Below are 19,273 nucleotides of genomic sequence, written 5' to 3'. Positions count from 1 at the left end.
TTTGTGTGTCCATCTCTGAATATGGTCCCAGGCCGCCGTCCTGCTCCTCTCCTCCACAGAAACATTCAGTGCTGCTGTGCCGGTTGTGTTTACGACCTGTAAGACTTAGACTGCAACAAAAGCTGCATGCTCTCTTCGTACGGAGTCGGTGCATTCACAGCAGTGTCGGTCTAACTGCTCAAAAAACAAAATAAAAAAACTTTGCAGGTTCAATTGTTGTTCAACAGGCCAGTATTCATATTCAGAAATCTGGTAATGGGTCTTTCTTTTTCTAGGCATCCTTTTCCTTTCCTTATATTTATACTGTTATATGGATAGATGAACAGGCATTTTAAGACGGTCAAGTGTTTCTGTGAAAAGAAAATCTCAGGAGTAGTTTCAAGGTCTGTTTTTCAGGAGTCACCTTTAGTCCAGTGTCAAATGTTTGAAGATGATGCCGTAATATCTTGAAACTGTCGTGTTTGCGGACTAAAAGTTCACAGTCTGTTTGCACTAGTTAGTTTGAAACTATTTTGTTTATCAGCCAAGACTCAAGAGTTTGTTGAGAGTATTTTGTATTTCTTCTGTTGCGCCTAAAAAAAATTAATTAAAAACTTAAAACAATTAGCATATTCTGTACATGTGAAGTAGGCAGCGTTGAGCGGGTGCAGTTGAAGACATTGAAGAATGTGATGTTAATGTAAAGCATTCATTGAAATGTAGCTGGTCTAAGAGCGGTGAGGCTTTCACATTATGTGCCAAAACAATACATATTTATTAATATGCAAATTCCAAAAGTGTGTGTATGTGTGAGTGCACGAGAGTAAGATGGAGCCCATCACACAGGTGCACAGAGCCACTTGTCACATGTTCTCCTTTCTCTCCTTTGCAGGGTTGTTGATGAGCGAGTTGTCTTGTCCGTGTCGGATGATGCTGCTGGTGAACCCACAGAGCGGGAAAGGACAAGCGCTCACTCTGTACAACAACCACGTCCAGCGGATGCTCAATGAGGCCGGCATCATACACACTCTGGTTATCACCGGTGAGTTCGAGGCACTGAGATGTACGGCATTTCGTTATGTTTATTCGATTTTAATTATTTTGCAAAACTTTCTAGAAATGTTATTTTACTTTGTCAGTATGGGTTATTAAGTGCAGATTAATGTGGGGAGGGGGGAATGACCATTAAATCGACAACACAGTAATATGTTTACAAAAGTGAAGAAGACTGGATTTTCTGAATCTGGCAGCTGTACACACATTGCTGCACACTATTTCTGCAGTTTCATGCAAACCAAAAAAAAACAATCATGCTTTCCATGTATTAAAGCTCAAAAACTCATTCAAGAAGTTATAAATTAATATTCATTCTCGCATTTAGAAAATGAGCCAAACACGTGGATTGCAGGATAAACTCGTGTTTATTAAATCCATCCTAGGAGGCCTGATTCAATTCCCCTTAAATCCAAACATTCTCAAGTATCCTGCAGCGAGATATTTAACCCTGATCTGCTCCTCAGGGTTGAAATAAATTGGCAATACTAAATAATTCAAATCGAAGAGCTGGGCCACTTGTATTTCGGGTTTAGTTAATCTAGTTGCTTAATTGGAAACAAAATTAATGGACCTTCAATGATAAAAAAAAAAAAAAAAGATGTTTTCAGAACTCAAGAAGAAAACAAAGCACCAGTCTCCTCATAGATCCCTCTGACTTTATCTCACTACAACATCATGTTTCAAAATCGTTTTCAAATCTGACATGATGAACATGTAACATCCTCACACACCATCGGCTCTTACAAATCAATCTCCTACTGAAGTGGCAGTACAAGACAGACGGTGATCACACGACCAAACACAAACACAATCACACACACAGATCAGCAAAGACCACAACACCAACGCCAACCTGCTTTCCCTCTCGCTCTGTATTCCTGGTTTCAATCCTCTTCTCGTTTTCATGCTGCCGCCATCATTATGCTGATCTGCTGCCTCTGACCCATATGCAGGCAGAGCTGTTACGTAAGAGATATGTGTACACACAGTCAGATACACATATGGATAAAGACATGTCCATCGTAAACACACGCATTCTCACAAAATCCCCCTTTGCCATGATTTGCTTTCATATAATCTTGCAGGCCTGAAACTGATGTGTTTACGGCCATCTCTATAATCCACTCTGGGTGGTAATTATTTATACAGGGGCAGTATTAGAGTCACTCACTCATTCCATCACTCATCAGCAGATGGGCTATAGATGCTCTCATTTTGATCATTTTAAATCAATCAGTGGATGTTTCACTTTGCGTTTCTCCCTCTGCCTGTGTTTGTTCATAAATCAGTGCGCTGTCAGTTCACAGACATAAAAATAAGTCTTTCATCACAGTAGGAGGTGCACAGAGAAGTAAAAGAGGACAGACAGAGAGACTGCATCACAGTCAAGAAGAAAGACAACGTGAAATTTTCTTACCATGAAGAAACTGTAGGAAGAACAAAAAACTTTTTGTGATTTCAGAGATGTGCTTTTTTGACAAGTTAATCCTGGAGAACATAGAAGAATAGATTAATCCCCAAATCTCCTTTCATGTAACAGCAGGACCTCTCAAAGGAGAACTTGAATTACATTGTTAAAGACAATCTCTTTACTCAATCGACTTCTAAAAAATAAATATTTTTCTCTAATCTCTGCCAAATGGCTGTGAATGTGGCCTCAGATGAGTAAAGATGTCCTCTGGGCATGTTCAGGGTGCCACGGTAGAGAGACAGTATGGAGGAATCAGTGGGAGCAGATTAATAAATTTACTGACCTCAGCTCCACTGAATGTAGTAAAATAAATAAAGCGGGTTTGATCTGTCAACTAAAACACCTGTAAAGTAGGTGAGTACTGAACTGTCCATCTTTTCATTTATTATTGAGAAGGTTTGCCTGTTTTTTAATCTGTGTGCTCGGTTTATAAATTGAACCTTGCTAGAGACTTACCTTGAACAAATGTTTACGTACCAGATCCTCCCTCACGGACAAATTCAGGCTATGAATATTCAAATTGTATTTCAAAAGTTAAACGCATGATGACTTCTAATGTAGAGGCTAATTAACCAGACGTGCTAATGTTACCGGGCAAGCAAACTGTTTAATCTTTTCCTTACACTTTCATTTTGGTATTTTTCAGCTTTTCAAAGCTGATGAAAAAAGTAACAACCCTCTGATGTTGTCGATGCAGACTATTTCTTTTACTGTGTACACTTTTCAATTATTTATTTATTTAATGCTCATTCGTATAGGGACTGGTACAGTACACAGCATTAACACATACCACAGCATTTATTGCCCGAGCTAGTTTGCAATGTCCATCCCTAGACGATACTTTAAAGTACAGAAAACGCATCAGTTTACACTGCAGCAACAGCATTCAACAGGAAAATACAGACAACAGTGTAATTTGATAATTACTGTTTGTAAAAGGAGGTTTTAGTCTGTGAGACACACACACTTTCAGGAGCACATTACCAGTGAAAAATGTCATTTTTAATGCAATTGGCAATAAAACACTTCCTAACAGCATGTCCAGCTGTTCTTGTGTGTCACGGCATCTGTTCGAGGCGTGCGGCCGGAAGTGTGTTGTGTGTGTGGATGCTAACGGTGATGGACAGACAAATTATTGGATACTTGGCTGTGTGGCAGCTGTGGGCGCTGCCAGGGGTGGAGGATAGATGAAGGATGACTCCACTGCTGGAGGAGGTCTGTTGAAAAGAAAGAGAGAGTGTGCGTTGGTCTGTGTTCGTTTTATGTGTTTGTCAGTGAGTCGCTGCACAATGTGAAGATGGCGCACTGATTCCTCGCAGGCAGTCTCCCTTGCGGCTGCGGCATCCGAAGACGTCTGTCAGACGGTATTAATTAAATGCCGTCTTGCTCTGCTCGGACTCATGTGTTCGATACGCTCTCCACAAATTTACCAGAGGAGACGGATATCCCCTGAAACAACTTCACTGGGCTGCTCATTTTTCTCTCTTTATTACTCGTCTTTTGTTCTTTTATTTGAAACAACAACAATCTACTTTCTTTCTTTCTGAAAAAAAAAAAAAAAAAAAAAAAAAAAAAAAAGCCACATGGCATATTGAAGATGATGCAGTCAGTGTTGTAGCTCCAGTATCTGCTCGGTCTATGTGAGCATGTTATGACAGTTGAACTCTAAACAAAGGGCAACGAGAGGACAGGAGTCTTGGAAACAACCTAGATCCCGCCAAATTATGAAATAAGGGCCGTTTAAAAATTTATCAGAGCTTCTTGTAAAAGAAGAAAAAGATTAAATCTCACAGGAGCCGTATACAACCAAGCGGCTGCAGTCAATTTTGCAGTGGTGCCTCAAAACCGTAGAGCAACATTGATCTAAAATTCCAGAAATCCTGAGAGATTTCGCGGCACTCAGGCACAAAATTGGCTGGTAAAGGGGCACGCCACCAATTTTACACATGAAGACTAATTTACTCATTACTGTGTCATCATGGTGATTAAAACTTGGGCCTAAGGAAGTTTAAAGACGTGAGTATTTACAGGGTGGAAAAGATGCTTGCATGGGTTGCATAATAAACTGTAGAGTGTAAATCTTTTTGGTGCTTGGTGTATGCTGGGGATTAAGTTAAGACATTTTGCAGCTTTGGTTTTACCATTATTTTTCTTTCCAACATGATGAGACTGCAATGCTATAAAAAAAAATTTAAAAAATAAAAAAGCAAGCAAAACAAAATATCTAATTTTTCATCAGTTTTCTCTTTGGAGCACTTAATCACTTCTGCTCTCATTTTTGACATTTGTGACTAAAATATTTGGGCTCCTACAGGCAGAAAAAAAAAATACATCTACGGAGTTTGCCTGTTCTCTTTGGCTGCAACAAGTTGTTACTGACTGATGGATTACACATTAAAATCCTCCCCCAGTGTAGCTTTTAGAAAAGCTAATCACTTATAGATTTTAGTTGCCAGTATAGACACAGTGTTTTTAAAGAAGGACGTCTTCCCACCATTTCTTGCTTGGTTCATATGGAGATTACCACCATATACTGTAACTACTGCCTGGTGGAAATTCACTTCTTAAGTTAAATAATGCCACAAAACAGTGTCCATGTGTAAACTCCTGTTAGCTGATTGTGGTTCAGACTCAGCTGAGGGCAGCATCTGAACAGGAAGTGTCTGTCAGCACCGCCAAGCTTTCGGCACAACCCATTTTAGTCTCTGGATCTGTGATGAGGCGTGTTTCTATTACTGCACTGTGGAAAAACATTTAACTTCAGACACCAAGTGTTGGGTCAGTGGAGTTAAAGTAGACTTCTTTAGATGGGATTTGCTGCAGTTACATGAATTTTATAAAGATTTATGCGTGTTGTGGAAACCAACAGGTTTAGCACAAACCAACAATCTACCTCTGCACATCCAGCCTGTTTAATGACATCTGACGTTCATCTGATGTACAACGTACACGTCCTTCTCGGAGATGTTTCATATGCTCGTCCTGGGAAAAAAAAGAAAATTTGACATTATGAAAAAGTCTATTCAATGTGCGTTTCAACTTCCATTCTACCATAATACTTAGTATACCAGAAGGAGATTTAGTATGTCCCAATACATAGTGTGTTAAATGCAGTAGGCCAAAAATACCAGGATGTCCTACTACATCTGGTCTTATTTTGCAGTATGCAGGCCAGTAAGTCTTCTGTCTGTTGTCACCCGTAATCCTCTGAACAGTGGAAGGTACGTGACATCGACTGAGCCGCTGAGAGAGTTGGTGGTGCGAATGCACCAATCAGTCGCAAAAAGAAAAAAAACATTAAAAAGAAATATATCGCACTTGTTCCAAATTGCATCCTTTTTTTTTTTTTTTTATATGACCAAGAAAGGTGATATGTCAAAGGTCAAGGTGCATTTTTTTTTTTTTTATAGTAAAGTAGTATGTCACAATTGAATGCATACTACATGCAACAGTACATACTTTGTAAGGGTAGTTACAGTATGTTTTAAAAGTAAAAAGTATGCGATTGGCATCTTAAGTGTCAGTGTAACAGATGAAGCTCAGTCCCCCTGCAGGTACTCCCTGATGTGTGAGAAAGAGACATGCGAGGTACTGAGTGTGTGTGTGTGTGTGTGTGTGTGTGTGTGTGTGTGTGTGTGTGTGTGTGTGTGTGTGTGTGTGTGTGTGTGTGTGTGTGTGTGTGTGTGTGTGTGTGTGTGTGTGTGTGTGTGTTTCAAATGTGTGTGTGTTTCAAATGTGTGTTTGTCTGTCTGCACCGTCAGGCACCTCCCAGCAGCTGGGTAAGCTGTGACAGTGTTTATAGTGTTTCCTGCTGTATCCACACACACACACACACACACACACACACGCACGCACGCACGCATTGATGACACAGTGCTGTTCAACTGTCATCACCTGCTGTCATGTTGGAGGAGCAGCACTGCAGCTATCAGACTGTGCTGCAGTCAGGATGTGTGTTACAGCAAGATTCATCAAGCTTCCTTCAGTGGGATGATAGAAGGTCAGCATGAGGACAAGCCTGCAGTTACCTAACATGCACTTAAAACCGTCCTGATGCAAAAATCTGGAAACGGTAACATAACTCAGTGAGACTGTTCTCTCAAAACGAATCAGTTGTTTTAAGAAAAAAAAGTCCAAACACAACATTTTTGTGTTCAAGAGAGAAAGCTCTGTGAAGAAATTATAGTTCAATACCAAGTCGATGCCAGAAGTCTGACCGTGTCACAGTGCTTGTTTTTCCTTTGATACAGTAGATGTTGGAGGAGCTGGAGATTCGTGTAATGTGTCTCAAGTGTTGAAAGGTATTATCTGTTTTTATGTGAAGTGCAATCTGTTTTTACTTATTTTGCAATTTATGGTACACAAATGTGTTTTTTATTATTAATATTAGGTTACGTTGAAAATGCAAAATTCTATCAAATGCAGCAACACTTGCCCAAGAAAAATGATACCATGGACAGAATAAAGTATATCTTATCGTGTCGTGTCGTGTCGTGTCGTGTCGTGTCGTGTCGTGTCGTGTCGTGTCGTGTCGTGTCGTGTCGTGTCGTGTCGTGTCGTGTCGTGTCGTGTCGTGTCGTGTCGTGTCGTATCGTATAGATAGTGGAGGTTCAGCAACACGTTCATTACCATGTGTTGAAAGAACACACCAACAGTTTTCTATGGAAATACTTTGCGTTTGAGTTGGATGATCAAAACAACAACAAAACATAATGCAAACGGTGTCACAGAGCATTTTAAACAAAACGAGGAAACACGTCAAACCTATCGAAACAACAAACACATTAATCTGGGTCTGTTCGCAGAATTCAGTGACAGTTTCAGTTGTTATCAACATGTCGTTTTTAACATTAGCAATGCTCCACACTTAAAGTTCACAATAGCTAACATTAGCATAATGATAGCTAATAATGTGAGTGGGCTAATGCTCATAGCAAGGGCAAGCTTCTGTTCATCTTTCACCAGATAATATGTGCTCATGTGTGTCTCTTCTCCTCTCTCTTCTCCTCTCCTCTCCTCTCCTCTCCTCTCCTCTCCTCTCCTCTCCTCTCCTCTCCTCTCCTCTCCTCTCCTCTCCTCTCCTCTCCTCTCCTCCCACCACACTGCAGTGTCACTGCTCTACAGCTTTGTTTCTGATTGGGGCCCTTCACTCTCTGTTCGTGTTCATCCTCTGCATAGATCAGGTAATGCGATGTGACCGGACTGATAAGAGGAATTGATTCCCTTATTCTGCAGATTTTAGGGAAAGGAGAGGTAAGAAGAGAGGCAGAGAGATATTAGATACCTCTCTAGAGATACATGTGTGTGTGTGTGTGTGTGTGTGTGTGTGTGTGTGTGTGTGTGTGTGTGTGTGTGTGTGTGTGTGTGTGTGTGTGTGTGTGTGTGTGTGTGTGTGTGTGTGTGTGTGTGTGCGTGCTTGCTTTCTTACTTACTTGAACATACTTGTAATGTACACGGCTTGACATTTCTGTTGCTGGACTTGCTGTCATTAGTAGGTCAAGGAAATGTGCAGTTAAATTGATGGTTGTTGGCACTTTCAAGGTGTGACTTATATTTATATTTACTGTACAGACATGAGAACAGTATCCGTCTGTCCACCAGCAAGAAAGTAAGGATAGTTTTGATGTTCTTAATGCTTCAAATGTTGCAAGACTTTTGAACCTTTAAGGGTATTACATACAAACGTTGTGCTGCAAATGTAATTCTAAAATGTTTGTATATTTTCATACTTTAAGGGGACACACAGATACTCTATATACAAAATTCAATTGCAGCAGTGTTAAACCTTATCATCCATCTTTTTTGTCATTGTTATGAAGGTGGGTTTTATTCAAATGGACCATCGCCTCCAGGTTTGTTTTTATTTATCACAGAAAATAGAATTAAAACTGGATGAAATAATATGAATTCTCCAGTAGTTGGAACAATCATTATTTTATTTTTTTTCAAGATTTGTGGTGAGATTGTTGAGAGATGTTTGTTATCGAGCCTCAGCGGGTGAAGGAGTGAGGAGTCGTGACGGTCCGGTGCACTCGACTGTTCTTTTCACACCTCGCAGCATTCGTTTCTGACCTCTCACCTTCAGTTAGACGAAAACAATGAGAGAAAGTGAGAAACATCCCTCCAAAGGTTCACAAACCAGGAATATCCCAGAGACAAACCACAAGGCTGGTGCATGAAAATCGGGATGTTAAAATATGTCACACAGATTCATCCTGAGTCCTGAGCGCCATCGAAGTTGTCAGGACATTTAATATTGCACTGAAAGAAAATCTATGACTGGAAAGTCCATTTTCTTCTGTTCTTTTTAGTTTGAAATTGAATTGACATTCAGCTTCGAACACCAAAATATCGGGCCGAACCATTAAAACAGTCATTTCAATGACAGGGCTCCATTTCAATGGTCTGAAGCTCATGAAACTAATCAGAGTGTATTCCCCCATTCCCTTTGAAAGCTATGTGTGCTTTCACCTTGGCAGATTGCTAATGTATCGGTGGATTTGGCCAGTGGCAGAAAAAAAAGCAGAGGAACCAGATCTGCTCGTGTGCAGATTGAGCAGATCTCTGTACACAATTGTAATCTTTCACATTGTAATCCTTTTTGTTTTTAATCCTTTGCATGTCTGTGCGCTGCTGTGTGTCCCTGTGTGTGTCACGAGCAGAGTGTCGTACACCCGCCTGTGTTGGAGCCGTGTTGGACGCTAGGTTTGTGTTCGGCGAGCACACAATCACTTTCAGCTGCCTACAAAAGAGCAATGCACCAAAAATGCACTTGACCAAACTTCCTTTCAAGACCAGCGCACCCATGGGTGCACAAACGGGCTAAAGTGCATTAGCTTTTTAAACGTTGTTGGGGCTGGACGGCAAATGACAACTGTGGCATAAGATTGAGTCCTCAACATTTGCTGTCTTCAACTAGGAAACAATAATTATTGAGGGCAGAGCTGAAAGCTGAAGACTTCTAACTGCACATTAAGAGTCAACTTTATCTCCAAACTCAATCAGTAAATACAAAAAAAAAATATATACTTTCTCGGGTTTTTTAAGCTTATGGTTTTGGAGCCTCGGACAGTAATAAATTGTTTCAGGTTTTGTCAACACACTTCACTGTTTTCATTGAAAAATAAAATCACTATGTCTTTTAAGACGATACACTACTTTTATATCCGCACATGTAATGGTCAATTTCAATATCATATAGAAATATGTTTTCTTCTTTGATAACACTTTATTCTGTGGGATATGATTTTCTAACCATGACCTCACGCGTCTCCTGAACTTTCTTGGAAACTAATTTCATAATCACGAACTAATCTGTAACTCTTCAGTTTAATTTCAATCACAGTGAAAATACAATTTCCTCAGAAAATGAAAAGAACAACTCGATTCAAACCCAAGTAAATTCATTCATTATTCATCTATAATTAGGAACTTCATTCTTTATATATCATGATCTGTATTCCATCCTTTAAAAAGATTTTTGCATCTTATTGAATATATCTTAATTACAGACTGTTTCTATTTTCTCTGCAGTGAGTACAAAATCAAAAAAGTAGTTCTGCCAGAATCCAAACACTTTTTTTCATTTTCTGTTCATTTTGTTATGAGCTTCCATTTTCTTTTCCATCTACATTGGTCCTGAAGCGTTTTGAGGTTGCTGTGCTCTCTGAGGGCGAAACAAGCAGCCTGCTGTGATATACTGTGAGATCCACCTGAAGAGGCGGCCGGCCCCGTCACCACCGGCCCACTTCTTCATATCATCTGGCCTCACATTCATTTGACAAAGTGCTGCTGGGTTATTTAGTTGTCCCGGTCTAATTGGCAGCGTGGTAGACGCTTCATTTAAGACCATATATCAGCTTTCACCTCCCACAGTGATACTTTAATTTGGGAGCTGAAGGGATAAAGGAAAGGAGATTAAAAGCGAGGAGGACCAGGAATCCAGTCTTACCTTCTTTTTGTCACGAATTAGGTCTGACGTATGTACTTGTGTCGTGTCCGTGAGAGATGCCCGTAAGCCACCGTCTAGATTTACACACTTTACATATTTGTGTTGCAGAGCGTCAGAATCACGCCCGGGAGATGGTGAGAGAGGCTGACCTGTCGCAGTGGGACGCTTTAGTCATCATGTCAGGAGATGGACTTCTGTATGAGGTGAAGAACGACACGTGTGCTCTGTTGATTCCCAATGACTCGACTATACAGTCTAGGACAACGAATTCGCAGTTTAACAGACGTCTGTCGCCGTCATAAAACAAAATGTCTGCTTCCTGCTGTTCTGTATCAAAGTCAGTATTTACCTGAAATAGTCCTGAGATCTGGTCTTGGGGTTTAGATTCAGTATAACAGTATGTGCAGTATTTAACTGTAATAATACATAAAACAGTGTATGTACTGCTTTGAATTTTATACTTTGATATGCATCAGTATTGAAGTTTTGATTAACCATGTTTGTGTGTGTCTGTTCATGAGGGTAAAATATCGGCGAGAGGTTTACATTACTGTAAAGAAAGACATACATAGAGCAGAGGTTATTGATTAATTCATCGACGGCTAATTATACAGCAGCTATTTTAATAATTGATGATTTGCAAACAGAACCGTCAAGCTGCTTTTTCTGTTTAAGGTCGTTGTAAACTGAATATTTTTGAGATTTGGACTCAGTCGAACAAAACAAGCAATTTAAAGACATGGCGGTTAATATACCAATCAATGTGACTGGCAGATCAGCAATGAAAATAACTGTCAGGTGCAGCCCTGTCATTGTCAGTGACACGCTGAACACCGATCACACCTCACACACGTGGTTACAATAGTCGACTACACAACGCGTGTGTGAAACCTCTGTGTACAGCTCGGGTGTATAAAGGAGCAGAAGCACATGAATAAAGTCTAAGATTGTCAAAGTTATTATTTAAATATGTAAATATCTTTTATCAAATTAAGTAAACACAACAAATAATCAGCTTTTGTGAGCACTAGAAATGTAGGTGCTGCAGGACAGTCGTCTCACAGTCTTATTGATATATATTTCTGTCTGTCTACTTAGTTAAAGCTGTATTTTCTGTGTTTCAGGTTATAAATGGTCTGCTGGAGAGATCAGACTGGGAGGAGGCCATCCTGACACCACTGGGTATCCTTCCTGGAGGATCAGGCAACGCCTTGGCTGCATCTGTACATCACTACTCCGGGTGAGCTGCATGTACAAACATGAACAAAACCATCAATCATCATGTTGATCTGCCCGCCGTTGTAGAAAAGAGCTGGTGTGGTCATGATACCGCATGTCTCACCGCTTATTCATACTTTACCGGTTATATTCCCCTTTCACGTTTTCATTTATTTCCCAATGTGTCATTTTGTCACAAAGGTTAAGTTGCAGACATTTACGACCTCCAGTTTCTCTGATCTGAAGATTTTCTTTGTCGTACATGATCCAACAGCATGAAACTCTCCGGGGTTGAACTGCTGGATGAATCAATTCAAACGTTTGAGGATGTCACCGTTGGCTGGGGGACCTTTTACAGACCTGTTGATTGATCGCTTGATCAGAAGACAATCAGCAGCTCAATGAAAAGTGAAGATAATCATTTGCTGCAGTAGATAAGATAATTAAAGGTGTTGTAGTATTATTATTTTATCATTACAAACCACCAACAGGCATCTCCACGGAAACCAGTCGAACCGGTTGGGTCACGGACTGACTGCCATGTTGTGACGTATATAGTATGTGCACACTGCAAGTTAAATCAGATTCTGCGGTGGGTAGTTTTAGACAATCAGTGGTCATCAGTATGTCCCCTTCAGGACCTGTGCTTCATGTTCGACTGAGGAAACTCACGTAGCAGCAGGAGGTCCATCTTATTCTTGTTCTTATGTACAAATGAAGCTCTACAGACGAGGTCTGTGTATAACGGTCATGATAAGTTCGGTGGAATCTGTAGTACTGATGTTGCTCAGTATCTCAACCATCCTATGATAACAGGTATCTCTGCTTCAGACAGTTAAATGGATGAGATGTACCTCCTTGTAATATCATTGTTAGATACAGTGTCTGGTGCACAGCTGAGCCTCAGACACACACTGTCCCGGCTTCCTGCTGCTCTTCAGGGTAAAATGCTTTTGAATTATTTATTTGTGATTTGCTCATTTGAGGGATTGTTTGAAACTCATTCAGCCAGAACAAAGAACGGAAAGGAGAAGTTGAAGGACAGAAAGAGAGGAGGAAAGAAGAAAATGAACAAGTCACTCTGTCTTTAACTCACCCACGACTACCCGTATGATGGCAGGGAGCAGTCAATCAATATTTATAAATGTGGTGCATTAAACTGTGGGATTGTTAATATGCGCTGGAAAATGCTGGTGGGAACCATGTGGGTACGTAATAGACAATATAATTCCAACACTTGTACTTCATGGTTAATGTCAGCTGTTTTAGACAGATCTACATTTATATGCGTAACAACGATATTCTGATAACGAAGTATGAGCTGATAGAATTGTTTTATTTAACATACATATTTGTCAACAATCTAAATAGCAACTCACACGTTGAGCTGCAAATTTTACTGTCCGACTATCGAGGTATCCCAATTTTAATACTTTTATGTCACCGACTACTACCTGCTGTTAAAAGTGTCTTGACATTCTGCACCAAATTTCATTATCGAGGCTTCATCCATACTAAAGTATTTTTGTTTTAAAACGTAACTTTAAATTGTAACGTAATGTGAATTGTAGCGTCGAGCTGTGAGGCATTTAGGGAACATCTGGTACCTCGGTCGTACTGCTGTCTGTCTGCGCTCGTCTATACGGTGGGAATAACAGAAGACAGTCATTTGTACTAAAGTTGGGTCATCAGTTTGTAAAATCATTCAATCGTTTGATGTGACCCGTTTGTTGTTATTGTTGCAACAAGGTAAAATGAGTGAATAAAACGCTTAACATGAGATATACTATCCCTACATTTGTCCCTTTTTTCGGATGTGACGCTGCTGATAGCTCTGCGGTCCGTGGTGCAGCAGCTAATAATTACTTTCTTTTATCAATTAGAGTGGCCATTATTGTATTGATTAATTGATGAATTGTTTAGTCTGTTCAAAAATGGCATCATAATTTCTCATACATCCCAAAAAACATCTTCAATGTGTCCGTTCGAGTTTGTTTTGTCTGCACTTCAAGATGTTCAATTTAGACAAGAACCGGAGAACATTTGGCATTTTTGCTTGAAAAATCATTGACATGTTTAATAGATGATCAAAGTGGATTAGCCGGTGTCATTGTGAACCTCTTTGTCAGACAGTATCATCGAACACAGCTATAAAATACAGCACGTTGGCCCTCTCTTTTCTCACAGGTAGTTGGTGTAGTTTAATGAAGTCGTTGCTTCGTGTCCTTTTTCCTCTACAAACTTTAGCTACGAGTGTTTGTGCGCTGCCCTTTCATCACGTGGGAACATAAAAGACCACATGAAGTGCTTCGAGGCCTTTTCTTTTTTTAAGCTGCTCGTATGTTTGTAGGTCACATGTGCTTTATCTTGCCCTCTCACTGTTATTTATTTTTTTTAATCTGTCATTCTGTATCTTAGTGAAGTTGGTGTTTTGGTTGGTGTCTAGCAGCCTTCATTTGAACCTTTGTGCTGCTGTCTTGGATTTTCTTTTCTCAGTGCGATTCCAGACAAAATAAAAGCTGAACTAAATAAAGGAACAATAAAATAAAATGATAGAAAACTCCTCTCACCGATGGCCCTGTCTTCTCCAAAGAGCCACGTTCATTCGTCACCTCGACCGCATCTGCTAATCAGCTTCTCATCAAACAATAACAATAGTCTTCCAGCCACAGCGGCAGCCACAATGAGACCACAATGAGAGGAAGGGACCAGACTCTGTATTGTTTACTCTCCTCTCACACTCGCGGGGCATCCAGAAAATATCTCTTCTCTGGATGCTGCAGGCTGCGCTGCAGCGGCCCGGGCCAGATTGTATTCGGTATTATTCCCAGCTGAATGTCGGGTTCACCGAGGCTACGTGGATCAAATGTGTGACAGCTGGAAGGTATTTGGTATTATGCAACGCAGTGAGCAGCGAACAGGTTCATCGGCTGAGGGGTTTAATGTGTTTCTGTACACAAACACAATGAACAGGAGCTGAAATATTTGTCTGTGAGGTGGAAGCTGTTGATGGTTTCTGGAGTGACACGTGTGACACTCCCATGTAAGCGGGATTAAAAAATGCTTCATACAAAACACGGAAGATCGTTTACTTTAATATTATGAACACCGCGGCAATGTAACAGTCCTGTATGGTACCGATGCCACACAGAAAAATAAAAACAGATCAGTATCATGTTATAACAGGAAAAAAATGATTGTTATGAGAAGATATTTTTGACATTATAACAAGAAAACTTTTTACGTCATAATTATTTTTGACGTCAGAACAATGTTTTTACGTTATAATGATATTGTTTACATTATAACAAGAAATGTTTCTTGTTATATACTATTTATAATATAACAAAACGGTTCTCATTGTAACTTCCTAATTAATATTTTGAATGAAACATTTCATTGAAACAGTTCATATGACTTTTATTGTTAAAACACGAATGCCATGATTGAATAATAAGTTCAGGAATAAGAAACTGATGAATGAGGCTCATTGACATGATTTGATTAAGTTCTGCTTCATGCTGAAATATGGCGAGATCCTTTAGTGTTTGAGCATGCTTAGTCCGACCCTCTGGAGGTCTCGTCATGTCTTCGATCAGGTGGAGAAACATATCGCCGCCGACTAGAATATCTTAACAATTACTGGATTGAAATATAAGACGGACATTCATGTTCTCCTCATTAATGTCAGTTGTAGTAACTTCCGCGTAAATTGTAACTTTAACGACTTTTTGGTTCAGTTTAAAACCAAAATACCTGAAAAACTAAAAACATCCAGAAACGGCATTCATTTATTGATGCAGTCTAATCAGCAAACACAGCTGAGATGGTAACCATGGTGAACATGGTGCCTCGTGCCTCTTGGCATGTCAGCATTGCCGATGTGAGCATCTCAATGTTAGCATTTAGCTCGAAGCACCACTGTGCTTAAGTGGGTGATTTAAGTTACATTGTAGTCTCAGTTACTGTTTGTAAATCTTGATCAGAAAAGTAACTATTAACTACATCTGTCCAATAAACAAACAGAGGAGCACAGATACAACATGTCCCTCTGAGGTGGAACGGAGTAGAAGTGAGAAGTTCTCAGAGCGGGACGGGAGCGGGAAATCATATTATGTCTTGACCTCTTTATCAGACATGTGATTAGAAAGTAGCAGCGCTGTGGAAATGAGATTATTTGGATTGTTAGACTGGTGAATAAATTCAGCCTGATGAATATGGAGATATCAGAACTCCAGAGACGTCCAGTCATCACTGTAATTGGCTGTGAGTGGTAACAGCAGGCGGATCTGTGTGTGTGTGTGTGTGTGTGTGTGTGTGTGTGTGTGTGTGTGTGTGTGTGTGTGTGTGTGTGTGTGTGTGTGTGTGTGTGTGTGTGTGTGTGTGTGTGTGTGTGTGTGTGTGTGTGTGTGTGTGTGTGAGAGATCATGACCTTCCACCTCTGTCTCTGATCTCCCAGATGGGGTTGTCTTTGTCTGGCTGGCTCGTCCTGTCCAAGCTGATGCCTCCCCCCTGCACCCCCACATCACCCCTTCACAGTTCTGTGGGGGCTCCACCCTCCACATCCACCTCCTCTCCTCCCTCTGTATCTTGTATTTTGCACAACAAGGCCACAGTTACCCCTGTATTGTATTGCATAACAATCCTCTTACAGTTCACTCCCCAAAACACACAGAAGCCTCGACCCACTTCCTAAAAGTATTGAGTTCACCTTCCTGTTTATTTTGGTGTCTGCATCTTTTGTTTGAAGATTTAAACTGCGTCTCCTCCTCGGACTGGTGAGGAACTTTGCAGCTTCTCCAAATATAAGAATCTGTTGCCTTTCTAAAATTCTGATTAACGGGAAGATGAAATGATGATGAAAACATTCATTAGCTGAAGCCACAGATTTGTGTGCATTTTAAATCTGTTGCATCTCTTCCCACTAAATGACCATTTAGCGGGGATCTGACTCGATCTGATTGGAAACCCTGACAGCTGTGACCTGACTGCACCACAGACCTGTCAATCAAAAAAAACACACCCTCAAAAACACAACTTTTTGAAGCTTATTTTCTAATTAATGACGTGATTATTTTCAGATGGATCGCCAGAAAACGAATAAGAAGGAGCGACTTTAGCTAACAACACCGAGATAACGCGTGGGGACATTTTTTTGACTGAGAATATTATGAGAGAAGTTGAATGGCGGTCTATGGAGCCGGAGGATTTTTTGAGCCAAGCTCTAGTGGCACCCGCTGGTATTACAGCTTAAGGCACCTCCGCATCGGCCTAATTTTTCAGACCTGGAAGCTACGTCCACTTTTATATACGGTCTATGGGGTTAGGAAAAAAAAAAACTCAAAGAAAACTCAACTATCATGTTCTGGACTCAAACCACAGTCACAGATGTTAAAGTCTTATGCTACCTCCATCGCATGACGTTTGACTTGTCTCTTTTTACATAAGAGTTCTTATCACGTCGATCCAATGCTGGGCGTGTCATTAACACCGTTCCCCCGAGTAGACGGGTTATTCTTTGTGCTGTTACTCATATGAATCTCTTCTTTTTTATGATCTTTTTAAAAAAAAAAAAAATTACACTTTCTAAACATGAAAGTTCTCATTCTCTTATTAACTCATCAGAAGATTGTTTTGTTCATCGTTTTGTCATTTGAGTTGAAAAATGAAAAAAAAAAAAAAACTTTCCTAAAGCCTACGAGGAGCCGTCTTCAGACTTGTTTTTGTTGGACCAACAGACCAAAATCCAAAGATTTGTCTTTAAAACAACATAAAACAAAAAAAGCAGCAAATAATTGAGAAGCTAAAACTTGGTTTTGTTTAAAAAAAAACATTTTGTAATTCCTTATCATAATAGTTGCTTGATAATTCACTGCCATTTTGCTCATAAATGAATCGTGTCATTGTTAGAGCTGCATTTAATTGTTGTCTGTCCTCCTGCAGAGCCTCTCCGGTGTCCAGCGAGGAGCTCCTGGTCAGCTGTGGTTTCCTGCTCTGCAAAGGACTGGTGTCCCGCATGGACCTGGTCTCCATCCATCTGTCCGGCAGCCCTCGTCTCTTCTCCTTCCTGTCTCTGGCCTGGGGCTTTGTGGCGGACGTCGACGTGGAGAGCGAGAAGTACCGTCACGTCGGAGCCGCCCGGTTCACGGTCGGCACGCTGGTGAGGCTGGCCTCTCTCCGTGTCTACAAGGGCAAGCTGGCTTACCTGCCCGCCGCCGAGGACCCCAAGAAAGAGGAGGGTGTGAGCAATAACGCGACGGTGCACTGCAACAATCAGGCGTCCTCCCCGACTCAAGTCTCGCTCCTGTGCCGACCGTCCAGAGACTCCTCCTGCCGCAACACCTTCCACAACTCCTGCCACTCCAACAACTCCCTCAAAGTGAGGAGGTCGGACAACACGCCCTCCCGGAGCGCCACCAAAGCCCTCCCCGGCCCCCCCGGCACCCTGCTGCTGCCTCTGGACCAGCCGCCGCCCGGCGACTGGGTGTCGGTGCAGGAGGAAGACTTCGTCCTCATGCTGGCCATGTACCAGTCCCACCTGGCGGAGGACCTCCTGGCGGCGCCGGACGCCGCCCCGGACGACGGCGTCATCCATCTTTTCTACGTCAGAGCGGGAATATCCCGCACCGCGCTGCTGAGGCTTTTTCTGGCTATGGAGAAGGGTGCACATCTGGCTACTAACTGCCAACATCTGGTGCACACTAAGGTGCGAGCGCTCAGACTGGAGCCGTATTCACCCAAAGGGGTAATAACGGTAGACGGAGAGGTGGTGGAGTACGGCCCGGTGCAGGCGGAGGTACACCGAGGCCTGGCGAGGTTGATCAGTGGGTGAACTGGAGAAACGTCACTGTTGACGGCGACTGACGGCGTTTCAGAAACACATTTCAGATCACAGGTGTCCGAGACTCATCCACTCCTACCTGAACAGAAGAGGGAAGATGTTTCATCTGGAGATGCTGCGATGAGACTTTACAACATGACGCTACAGAGAGCCGGAGAGTTCAATATTAGATCAATAACTTAAATAAATAAATAGTCAAATAAATAACCGGAGGCAAAAAGTAACCAAAAAATTGTGGAAAAAAAACTAAAAATCTTGATTCAAATTTGGCTTTCTGTTTTTAGTTGTGCTTCTATTCACAATAAGAGCATTTATTGCAGTTTTTTTCTTTATTACTTCGAAATGTCAAAAGCTTTTCTTTATTTCACTCAGTTTTTATGTGTAAATCGAGACAAACCGGTTGGAGACACTTATGTGATTGTTGCTTCAGTCTGTTTTTAGCAAACAGCAGTTTTTCTCATGAACTCACACGAAGTCTTGAGATAAGATACTTTTTAAAAACCTGACTGATACTAGATTTTTATTTTTTCGGGGGGCCAATATCAATACCGGCATTAGGAAATAAAAACATTCTCTATCAGTGTCAACGGAAATGTGGTTATCAAACATTTTTGACGAAGATATGCAATTCAGGCAGAATATTTGACAGTTTAATGATAAACTTTATTGCTCAAAATGACTTCAGTTCACTGAAACAGCGAACGTCACTGGAAATGTAATAATTATAAATAACTATAAATTTAAAAAAAAAAAACAC

General features: G+C 41.0%; 1 protein-coding gene across 1 annotated transcript in view; it reads left to right on the top strand.

Annotated features, from left to right (window-relative positions):
- The window catches only part of LOC138620191 (sphingosine kinase 1-like), a 35,936-nt gene extending 17,165 nt beyond the window's left edge, over positions 1-18,771 (top strand). Inside the window, exons 2-5 of the mRNA XM_069697169.1 lie at positions 872-1,021; positions 10,566-10,660; positions 11,582-11,697; positions 17,619-18,771. Of these exons, the coding sequence (XP_069553270.1) occupies positions 872-1,021; positions 10,566-10,660; positions 11,582-11,697; positions 17,619-18,507 (1,250 nt within the window). The 3' untranslated portion in view covers positions 18,508-18,771. The remainder of the gene's footprint in view (positions 1-871; positions 1,022-10,565; positions 10,661-11,581; positions 11,698-17,618) is intronic.
- Positions 18,772-19,273: the final 502 nt, after the last annotated feature.

Source organism: Brachyistius frenatus, unplaced genomic scaffold (genome assembly GCF_029030835.1).
Source record: "Brachyistius frenatus isolate BFR_SWC_R1_liver_20210118 unplaced genomic scaffold, ASM2903083v1 Contig_23, whole genome shotgun sequence".
Taxonomy (NCBI): Eukaryota; Metazoa; Chordata; class Actinopteri; family Embiotocidae; genus Brachyistius; species Brachyistius frenatus.
The sequence above is the reverse complement of the archived record's forward strand: the minus strand, read 5'-3'. Positions and strand labels throughout refer to the sequence as shown.